The 12,377-nt window shown below is 39.0% G+C and overlaps 1 protein-coding gene across 1 annotated transcript in view; it reads right to left on the reverse strand.

Moving 5' to 3' along the window:
* Window positions 1-12,377, reverse strand: part of SERGEF (secretion regulating guanine nucleotide exchange factor) — a 157,850-nt gene that overhangs the window by 55,984 nt on the left and 89,489 nt on the right. Inside the window, 1 exon segment of the mRNA XM_074918555.1 lies at window positions 7,479-7,515. Within this exon segment, the coding sequence (XP_074774656.1) occupies window positions 7,479-7,515 (37 nt within the window).

Here is a 12,377-nt window from a genome sequence, read left to right on the forward strand (position 1 = left end):
ACTCCTGGAGAGCCACGGGTCCCACAGCATGGTAAGAACACCTTTCACACCAACTTCCTAAATATAAACCACCTTTCCCTTCTGTCAACTCCTAAATTGCAAGATTTCTACTCAACAATACACTTAGAAGTTTAAGGGTTGAGGCTGTTACATGTACAGAACCCGGAATTATCAGCACAGCTTGCTCAGTAGGACAGTACCATAATTTGTTGCATTTCCAGGTGCTTTCAGGTTCTTTGCTGGTCTTGTGCTTTTACTTTGGTGAGCATCTCTCCTACGTGCTCCAGATGACTCCCTGAAGCCATACATTTGTCCTTCCTTCTATTTCATTTTATAGCCAACAGACACTTAATCTCTCTTCGGTGAGCAAGGGTGACTCTTGTTACTCTTGTTTGCTTCCTTGAAAACTAAGACAAATATGCCTTAGATATATTGGATAGATTTTTTTCTTCTACTTTAAAGTAATTGCTCTACTTAAAGACTGCGAGTAAACAAATAGGATAAAATCTAATCTGTTTTCTAAATACCTACTGTCCATCCAGTCAACCCTCTGACAAAGGATTGCATGCATCTGTACTGCAGCTCCTACACTTAAGAGTCTTCCCATCCTCCATAATTTTCTAAAACCAAGTGGAATGACTTTTCATTTTCACCAATACAGGAAAGCAAGTGCTCTCTACTCATTCTACTTCAATTGAAATTCTTGCTTGGTAGCATTTGCTGGTTGTTTGCTAGCTTCCTATGAAAACTGTCTCTTCTGACTGTCACTCGTAGTTCCAGTTTGATGGTTTTAGCTCTCACCAGAGGTTAATACTGCATGCTTGCCTCTTACCTATCTTTGTAGGGTTCTTGATGCAGCAAAATTGTCTCTGTAGATGAGATATGGCATCTTGCAGGAAACATAGTGACAGTTAGTGCACAAGAGTTCAAGTCCAGACAAACTATAAGCTGACGCCATGGTAATACATAAAGTTCAATTAAAAATTTTACAAGAACTGTGAGCTTTTTATACAGAAAAATAACAGCTTTTATCTTCAGAGCCTAAGCAGCTCTGTATCTGGTAACAACAGGAAACCACACTGTAAACAATATGACAAGCACTGCATTATTACCTGTTTATATGCTAAATTATATAAATTAAGATAGACACATACACACCAAGATTAATTATAGTTAAAAACTGCCTCTCTAAGCGGAAGGAAAGTGATTGCAACTATTATTAGTTGCAATGCAGTATTTAAAAAAAAAAAAAAAAAATTAGGTCCCATTATGCTAGGCAGTGCTAAAATACATTAAGAGGCAGTTTTTATTCCAAAGATTTCACAGCCTAAACTGACAAGTCAGAGAAAAGAGGAAGATGAACAAAGCATTCTGCAGAGTTCAAATGCCTGAAACATGCATCAATACAGTGACAAAGCCTGGTAGCTGTAAAATCTAGACTTCATTTTTGTCATAGAAGATACAGTAGTGCCAGATCTTATCCTAAACTCTGGAGTTTCTTTCTAGGGGGTCAATGCAATCCCATTTTTTCTTGTGACAGCAAAATATCCTCCCTTTACTATAACCAGTGGCCACAGTCTTTAGACAATTCGGTTGATACAAAATTTTTTTTAGCCCCATCAGAAGGCTTTTGCAAATGCTCAAATTAGCATCTCCTCATTTCTCTTCTCATCACCTTACACCCACAAATTCATAAAGTACTTGGCAGCTGGGTTTTCCATTAGCCCTTGGAAAAGAAGCTTAAAGAGATCAGAGGATCAGATTTTGTGAGGGTAACTTGCTGAAAATAACAAAAAAAAAAAAAATCAGACATTTGTAATTCACTTCCAGCTTCTATCTTACCAGAGGAACAATTAGTTTGCCTGGAGCATGAAATAGTCTATGGAAAAGAAACACAAAGCAAAAAGACATTTGAATCACACTGTTAGGGCTCACTGTATCTAAACATGACAGAAAAACTGTGATGTCAGATCTGCATCTAGTTATGTAAAAAGCACTCAGACAGGTGCTCAGTCAACGATATGAGCAAGGCTGGTTTTTCACAATGAATATAACCAAAGCAGTTTATATTTCAAAGAGCTATTTTAACAGTCACATTAAGAGCTAAATGACATACAAAATGGCTCTGCCAGAGAACAAATTTAGAAGGCCGACATATAACCCCCATGAAAATGACAACAGTGATGGTTACTCGAAGTCCTGCCAGGTACCCTTTAATAAGCAGAGAATGCGATTAGTGCTGCAATGCAAAGAGACAGCATGCTGCAACATGACTCCATGCTGGTCTGCCAGAAAATCTTTACAATAGAGACCCTGGCTGCACTGGGATTTTTCATGCATAATAAATAAAGGAATAGACTAGCAGACTGAGGCTCCTTGCTGAACACCAGTGCCCTCCACTGCGTATGCTGAAGATTCCTCCAAATACTACAGCAATATGAAAAGCAAGAAAGAGAATTTATGATTTTTCTCTTTATGACAGACTGCCGAGTCCCCTGGGACTGAATGTCAGACACATGACTACATCTGCCGCTTTGTAGGGCTGCTGTGAACATCTAAATAATAATGTCAGCATAACAGAGAGATCTGTCCATCAGCCTGCACAGTCTCCTCTCCCCTCTGGTGCCCACTCTGACACAGAAATACGCCTTTCGTCATCTGCTACAGGACTTCCTCGACTGATGTTTTATACAATAATTTAGTTGGAATCTTAGAATTTCACTAAAAGAACGCAGCCTCATTAATGAAGAGGTAGTGGCTCCCTCTTCAGCTTACTCATTACAAAATGTGGAACCAAATGTCTGGGATGCCATTAACACCACCATTTTAGGATATGTTTCACCAGCTCCCTAAGGTTGGGATCACGTTGATTGCATTCGTGTTCCAGCTCATAATTGCTATGTTCTTCCATCATAAGAACATAAAGAGCAAACTTTAATAGATCACAGAATAATAATTCTGTTACTGCCCATCTAGCACACTGCACACTTTATTTCAGAGCATTTGAAGCACAACCTGCCATTTGAGTGGAGGGATATTTTATCCTAATTTCTTCTACAAAGACTATTCTTTCTTCAGCAAGGACTACTCTTCCATTAAATTATTACTGTTTACTCTCCAACTGGATGAAATGCAGCCTCAGAGGGATGTGAAAGTCCATGTCATGATATTTACAGCAGTGGTTGCAGCACACGAGGCACAAAGACATAATCTTGAAACAGATCACACATTCTAAAATACAGCCAACAAAAAAGGCAATAGCAGACAAAATTAACCCTTTTCTGGAAGGGCCTATTATTTAGCAGAAAGCTGAGAAGTTATTTTAAAAATGTATAAAAATGCTGTTGCACTGAACACACTGAAAGGGGGCTCAGGGTGATCAGACAGGGACTTGTCTCCTCATGTGTGACTTCTGCTTCCATGAGCAAAACACGCTTATGACTAAGTGGTCAAATTGGGCGGTTTGGTTTTTTTTTTGTTGTTGTTGTAACATTAATTACACCGTGCCCTCTCTGTTACCACTGCTCACAGGAAAAATGCAGTCCTAAGTAGCTAGCTTGAAAAGAAGAAAGTCCAAAGGAGACAGAGACAAGTATCAAGGGTGTACCTGCTCAACAGTAATCACAAAGTCCAATTTCTTCTTGTGAACGTTGCTGCACCACCGCCACCCACACTGAGTGCTCCTGTGGTGTGGGTCACGACACAGCAGTACCAAAGCCAGAATTTGTGGAATATCTCACTGAAGGAGGTTTTAAATCCTCCATGGAAGAAAATAACATAGCTCTGAGCAGAAGCCAGAATTCAAATTATGAAAGTGTAAGCAAAAGGCATTTGCACTATTTGAAGTCGCCGCATGTCTAAACACTTCCCCTTCAAAACGCCATACCAGAAAATGTTTCTTTGAAAGGTCCATGTCTTTCTCTTCCAAACATACAAAAATATTTAAAGTCTCCCAATTATCTGTCACATTAACAGAAAAATCACCAATTAGATTTGGTATCAGCCACTGCACTATTGTAGGCATGCACAGACCAGGTAAGAAATAACTGCTTACAGTCAAGGGGACCCAAATTCCCCTTTGAAGGCTGCTTTAAAGATGGACTTCAATGAAGCTAATAAGCTTTTAAAATAAGCAGTTGTCCCTACACATCCTCCAGTATCTTTCTTTTAGAAGACTTTTATTAGTTTATACAGGTTGAGAAAATGACTAAAAGCAAGACCAAAAAGGAATACTATGCTTTACAAAGGTTTGGGGGAGGCAGACTATAGAAGTGTCATACTTGTAATGATTTTTTTTTATTCTAACTACTTCAAGGAGGCTTCAATAAAATTTCTGGGTATAGTTTTGGGGTTTTTTTAAATAGACATTTGGAGGCTCTTCAAGGCATTCTGTCCTTTGTCCTGTGTTTGCAGCACAGTCAAGACATGCATATGTTTTATAGCAACCCTGCTTCTGCATAGTGAGTATTGCTTGATTATTTAAGTTGTAGCATTGCATGAGCTGCATGCGGCACACTAAGCATGCTTTTAAAGGATAACTATTCTCTTTTTTTAAAAAAAGGAAGATCAAAGTCTTAGTGGGTAGGAACCTGATAAGAGCCTTCTCCATAAATACCGTTTTTAATCACATGCTTTTTAGGGTAAGAATCCAACCTGCTTTCTTTTTCAGTGCTGAAAACACTATAGACTCCCAAACCTGGAAAAACTCAACTTTGTCACAGTGATTTAGTTCCATTATGCATTTCAATCGTTCAAAGACTGTCTTAATATCATGAAATTCAGCACTACACAGCACAGCTATCATACTCAGGTTGAAAAGCCAGCCTTTGGTGTGCTCAGTAAGTACATACACAGTTTTCAGCGTTGGAAGATGTTTTTCAGATATGAGATGTTATACAACATTTCTTAAATAACTACTCATTTTTTTCATTCAAAAGTAGGCTGGCTCCCATGATGATTAATCCTTGATTGAGGTGAAAAGTGCAAGGGTTTTTCTTATTAGGTGGGGATTTTCATTTTCAAGTGAAAGGTCATACAAACATCGAAAATATTACAACATTTGCAAATTTTAGAATTAGTATCAGAGGACAACCCTCAACCAAAATAAAAATGTGTTTTCACCACGAGCTAGAAGTGAAGATATTTACACTTTTTCATGAGCTATTTATTACTTTTAACTCATTAAGTTCAGAAATGTATGTATATTTGGAGACATCCCACACCTCCTTTTCCTTTATATCAAACATTTACTGCATGAACAAATGAAAACTGAACTTCTTCCAATTTACCCATGAAAAATAAGGCAGTGCCATCACAGTCAAGACAACAGCCAAATTTTGGACTGACTTCCGTAGAAGAAAGCAAGAAAAGAGAATTCAAATAACTGAACCGTACAAATGGATGCAGACTATATAAAGTAACATGAAAAAACTAACTGCTTGCTAGTCCTACAAATCAGTTTGTATCATCAGCAAGACGACTGGAACACAACTTCAGCATTTGTGAAATGAATCATAAATCTAGCCTCTCTGTCTTAAAAATGTTTCTATTTAAAAGACGATGCAACAAAAAAAAAAAGCACACATTTATATATACAACCAGAAATAGTGACTTGAATATTCATACTGTTAAAGGCTTGCTTTTCAGTTTACCTTTCATACTGAGCTTGAGTTATTTCAGTCTAAAAGCCAATCATTCAAGCATCTGCCAATTAAGAAACTGATGATAAAGTCGTCCTAAATAAATTCTCTCTGCTTGAATGATAAGTTATTAGAAAATTGTACAATTAAGTAGACATATTTACAGAAATCTGTGTGATTTCTTTAAGGAATATAACATTGACAGCTTTGAACTAAGAGTGACAAGTGATCAGAGAAATCCTACAACAAAACGTTCTAAAAAGTCAACCTTTTAAAAGCACGTTAAAATTCATTTCAGGAATAAAATGTATTTTAGTTCTTTAGTTCAAAAAAATAGTAACATCACATCTCTGTTGTCCTTAAAATAAAATCAACTAGTTTCCAGCATTGATAATTTTCCCACTGAATTCAATGAGTTAGCACACTGCTTAGAGAGGCACATGATGTTCTCTACATATGCAATTATTTATTGTAACTTCTAGAATTTCTTTCCCCTTACCCCTTTTTTTCCAGAGATTTCTGCCTAGAACGCAGAAAGCTTAAAAGGACATAAGGAGACAGAAGGCTGTTCAAACTCAGTGCTTTGCTTTCATGCACACTGGAGGAATCTGCTAGCAGTACACTTTTACTTCATCAATTCAGCAAGAAACACAATGTGATTCTTCAGATTGCTCTTCAGTCGACATTCAGAAGCACCAGCCTGACAATTAATACAGGCATGTGACACTGAACAAGCAGGGGGAAGGTAAAGGGAAAAATCTTTTCTTAAATCCTGCCATAAACTAGCAGAACTTAACAAGTTTGCTACAAGGCTTAATTGTAGAAGGGTAATTAGAAAATATAATATAGTATATATGGAAATACACTATATATACCACCTCTGTGGCCATGTAATGAAACATGTAAGACAACAAGCTCAAGTAAATACCTTAAAAATTAGGACATGGAATGCAGGCTAGTTTCTCCACACCTGCCATACCATACTTAAGAAAAATCAAGGAAATTCTTAACGTCTCAATGCATCAGTCATGGCCATCAAAAATGTCTATGTGGATGGAGTGCTGGACTAAAACTTAGAAGACTGTTTCATTTTCACTCTGATTAGCACAGAATTCCTTTCTTCACCTCTTTCACCCTGTGTATTAATGGGGGTATAATTATGCTGACCTCCTTTACAAAGCACCTGAAAATCGACAGTTAAAAATGTTCTTAAACATGTAATTGTAAGTAATAGCAATCATGTATCAAACTTCAGTTATCAACGCATAACAGGAAAGCCAGAATCTGATTGTTCCTGGAATCAGTACATAAAACTCAATTTTTCCACGACCATTAGCTTCCTAGTACTTTCATCATTATTACAATAGCTGCATGACACTAAGATGCACTGAAGAACCTGACTACAACTGACTGACATCTTGAAGATTTTCCAAGCTTCGAACAACAAAAGACCCATGATTTTTTTTTCACTGAAAATTTCCACATTAAACAAAGATACTTTTGACCAGCTTCAAGCTTAGATGCTACTCTGAATCTACAGCCTGAATTGCTGCAATGGCTCCAGTCTAAAACAGGCTGCAGCACTCTGCAAATCTATTTTTGCTGTTACGTGCATCAAGCCCTCTCTCCTTACAGAGGCTGGTCAACAATGGCACCTCTTCATCATCACCACTTATGCCACTAGTTTCTCTTCTTTCCTCCACATCTATAGTTACTTTCCTCTTTTCAGCAGCACACAATGACCTTCAGTATGTTTGAGGTGCACCTTTTTCTTTCATCTTGTGCTACTTATAAATGAAAAAAAGGTGAGAGGATTTGATATAAAATTAAGCTACTTACCAACTACTGCCAGATTATGCTCTGACCCACATGCGATCTGAAAAAGAAGTATGAATGAATAAAAAAGAACCCACTTACCAGTAGGAAGGCAACCACAATTATGACAGGAAATTAAAAATTAACCTGAAACAAACAATGACGGTTTGTAGGATGCAAATTCAAGGTTGAGGTGTTCTCACTTTTAAACTAAATTTTATTTGTAGTCTCACTTAGGGGCCTAGTGACAGGGGAGTACATTTGTTTGTTTTGTTCATAAACAAGCATTTTCTTTTCAAAATGCAGTCACCAGTGACATGTCAATCCTTAGGAGCAAGACTGGCCACAATTCTGCAAAAGCATCACACCCTTGACAACATCCACAGGATTCAATAAAACTGTTCACTGGCATAGAGAAATGCAGTCTTTGCAAGATCAGGGCTGTATAGAGGCAGCTGGTTATCAAAAGGGCGATGCAGATCTCCATTTCTCTTATCTATACTGTTTTTTCAGATGATCCTTGAAGACCTGCACAAAGTATACAGGCTCAGTGTGATAAACCTGAAGTGATACAATCCCTATGGTCAATTGTCTAGAATGGAGAAAAAATACCCTAGAACTCAACTCTTCTATTAGCAGCAGGCTGGTTTAACTTTTAAAAGCTGCAGGGAAAAAAAAAAAAAAAAAAAAGAACCTAGTGCAAACATTTTCTCTCAACCTCATTAGTGATGGAAGCCATTATGAATTTCCTTTCAAAGCAAACTCATAGTCAGTGTATTTTTCTTTCTTTTTTGCAGCTGCTGTGAACATGTCAGATGTTTAAGTTGCTTTAGCATATATCACGTAGTATCACGCCCTAAGCTTTCATACATTCTTCACAAATAATGGTAACACAAGTACCAAGAGCAGCCCACTGCCCTACTGCAAGGGCTTCTCTCTCCCGTTGAATTCTTTTGCAAGGTCACTGCCGGCACAATCGTCTGACATAAGACAGACATCAACTTACACAAGGTTACTCTGCTGAGTGTTTTAAATTAAATCTGAAGTTTTAAATTGGAGCAGAAGTAATCCCCTCAAAATCCTATTTCTGGTTCATTCTCTTGCAGCTCCTTGGCCATTAGATGTACTAGTGAGCTGGTGAAACTAAATAAACACATTATTCTATGTCTAAAATGTATATTTGCAATGATAAAATATAAAGCAGAAGTATATGCTCAAATATATTTAAAAAATGTAAGTCCATACCATCAAAATTTTATATGGTTTTGTGCATTCATAACTATAGTTTTTATGGCCAGAGAAACTGCTACAACCACTTCAATGTCTACAAAACATAAAACCATAGAAGTTAACAAAACAGTCCTTGTACTCAGCTCACTGTGCTTGAGCATTTACTGGAAAAGATACCCAAGACTGACACACAGACTTGCCCGAGCAATTGTATTACAAATAAACACTACTACTCAGGATGTACCCACTCCACAGCTGTGTCATGAAAACATTCAGTCAATGCCATCCTAACACAACAATGGCAAGTAAGACAAAACACACTCTTTAGGATAGAGGTGTTTAGCCAAGACATTAAAGCATTTGAGTAAACAGGGCAAGAAAAATAATTCAAGTCACAGCCCACTCCAGCATGGCCTCCTCTTCAGAAAAATCAAAACAAAGCAGCAGGAAAAGCAATGCCTTTGCAAGCGCACTAGCAGGACCGCACCATGTCTCTTCCACAATATTACAGACAGGCAAAGCCTTAAGCCCTGACTGATAAAATGCATAAATCATCGCCATATCCCGTATTATTATCCTCACTGCAAGTCAGAGCCCTACACGGAGCAGGGCTGGTTCCTAATGCCTATTCACTGGCTAATGCTCCCACCAATACTTCTCAAGCTTAAAGGTTGATGCCATGGAAACAAGATCCACACATGGAAACACACGTGAAGGCTTTCTAGCAAAAAAGCAAATTCTGCATCTTCACCAAGTGCTGAAAATTGGAGATACTGAAGCTGCTGCTAATAAAATAAATACATTTTATCTGAGGTGTGAATAATCCTATCTCAGCTACTTCCGTAGGAAACATGCTACCACAGGCACAGACTCAAAAGCATCGATACAAAAGAGCTCCTCAGGCTGGTGGCTCCTATTTATTGCCAGGATCCCCTTCAGAAACACTACATTTAAAAAAATCATCCACAAAAAACCCTCACAAACCACCCAAACAAGGTGTTGTTTAGAATGTAAAACATCCCTTGACAAAGAAACATTTTCTTCCTGTATCTAACAGCCTACAGAGCTTGCAAACTAGATATAAGAACAGTGGTGACCTCAAACAGCTCTATACTTTACTCATGCTGCTGTTACCTGCCCACCGTTCAGAGCCACGCGCCAGGCAGCTGGTTGGGTTGTAAGGGAGTCAATCAAACCACACCGGGTACAACCAGACCAGGAATTGCTGGGTTATACAAACCCATCAGTTCTGGGGAGTTGCTCCCACAAGGGCCAACACGCTGTGCAGATGCACTCACTGCAGCTCTGGAGCCCGATGGGGTGAAAGCTACTGCAAAGCACACGTGACTAGTGCTGCTGCAACCACGTTCAGGCAAAAGCCACCTCAGTGGAGGGAGGTGTCAGCTTTGTTCACAATGACTGAAATCAAGCAAAGTCACAAGCTGCTGAAGGCGGTGCCCTGGATTCACCTCCGATGGCCCGGATCAAGGACAGCGCACGCCACGTACCAGCAGCAGCACTGTGCTCCGAGGAAGAAAGTGCTAGATTGAGAGCGCAAGGTTCACCACCTCTGCCTTATTGCAGGGCATCACCACCAGACAACACAGACTGACTTTGTAGGAACCCTCAAATAAAACACGCCCTTGGGTGACTCTAAAGTTAGCTGTCTGAAACAACAGCCTTATTCACCATCCATGCTGCCTGCTACAGGCTACACCATCCATCCTCAAGATTCCTGCGGGCCTGCACACGTACGGCTCTGGAGCTCGGAAGGGACCACACCACAGAGGTGAAGCAAGGTTGCCACTGCTTAATGGGCAGTGCTGCCTTGCAGGTATTTCATAACATCTTTCTTACAATAAGCTTTAAATGCGACACCCCCTTTTCTTCATGACTCCCCACAACAGGCAACAATCAGCCAGGAACACATAACTTGCTGTACAAATACAGAGCAGGCAGAGAACAGCATTGCTGAACAGATGTTTTATGCTTATGTTAGATGTAATAAGCTCTGCAGTCAGTGCAGGTCACTGGGAGAAGCCTGGTATTTACTGCAGCAACCATCATTTTCTGGCTACTTCTCCTCTGTCCCCACCCCCAATGTGCCGCAGAGAAATTAAATTCCAACAGACATCTGCATGCTCCCAGTGGATAAGTACATTCCAGGGTACTTATAACCACACAATAATGTTTTCTAATTGGGCAATATTTTTACATTCTGTTTTAATTGAAAAAAAATTACTAATCTTAAAGACAAATCAGAGTGACTGCTAGTGAGCAAAGCATTCCGTGAGCCTGAGAAACACAACCCCCTACACAGAAACAATTCACATTAAAATTTCTTTTCTGTTTGGAAGAAAATTTGAGAAGAGTTTTGCAAGGATATTGTGATGTCTGTATAAATGATCTCAAAGCACTTCGCAAATGTCTGTGAGGCAGGAGAAGAATGTTTAGTGACCATTTTATTCAGAACTTATTTACCTTCTTATCTGTGCCCTTTCAACCATACATAAATTGTTTGTTTCTTCCCTTAAATTGTATGTTAGCAAGCTGTTTTCTACCTAGCAATGGTTGCAGTTCAGATCCATCCATCCGTCCAGATTTAACACAGGTGATAAGAAGCAGCCAAGGGACCAGCATTTTATTAATCATAAATAGTCAGGACATAAGCGGCATGGATGGTGAGGAACGACCTTAGCACAGCAACTGCTAACCCTGGGCAGAACACCAACATCTTTCTACAGCCTGCAGATGTTTATGGCCCAGCCCTAACAATTAATTGATTGAATGTAAAGCAGTGGGTTACACAAAATAAATAAAGTATTTCACTTATGATAAAAATATTTTTATAGATTGAAACTACTATATGAAGTATAAAAATAATGTTTAATGTATATTATATATACGTTCCTATATGTGTGTGTGTATAAGAAAATGCGTGCATACATAAATAAGTGTGCACACATTAGGAAGAGAAAATTACCTACTCAAGGAGATGTTATCAGGGAAGAAGGTTCAGGAGACATGAGGATAAATACAGAGCACCTCCCTCTTATATTCAGGATAGAGATGTTTCTGAAGAACAGCTACCCCTCCTTTTGCTCCCTCACAGTTCTATGAGGTAGGAAAGTATTGTTCTCTCCTTTGTAGACAGTAAACAAACATACACAGGATAAAACTCACATGGATATTTAGACATACAATCTCTCATTGATTTCAAATGTTAATTAAGAGACAAAACACCTTTTGTCAACCATTCCCTAAGGGACTTCCAAGCACTAGAACAAAACAAGTCTGACAAAGTGTATAAAAATCTAAGTTTCAGTCTAGTACCTTGACCATAAGGCTACTCTTTCTTTTCCTTCTGTACTCCCAGGGCTCGGACTGAGGATCTGTTGTGCACCCATCCGGAAGATGGAGTCAGAACTGCAGGCAGTCAGCCCAGTGCTGCAGCAGAGGGGAAGGGACAGTACAGGGGGTTGCAAGGCAGAGGCACGGGGAGCTGGACTCACAAGGGGGATTGCAGAATGAAAATTCACAAGCAGTCGAATATATATAGCTTAGCTAGAACAACAAAAGGACATCAATACCATTTATTTTTGGTTCACTGCCTACAAGTGCACGTTAATTCCCTACAGTGCAATTATTCCCCCAAACATTCAAGGATATAGAGGCTTCCATCACTTCTCAGGG

This window comes from Athene noctua, chromosome 14, assembly GCF_965140245.1.
Source record: "Athene noctua chromosome 14, bAthNoc1.hap1.1, whole genome shotgun sequence".
Lineage (NCBI taxonomy): Eukaryota > Metazoa > Chordata > Aves > Strigiformes > Strigidae > Athene > Athene noctua.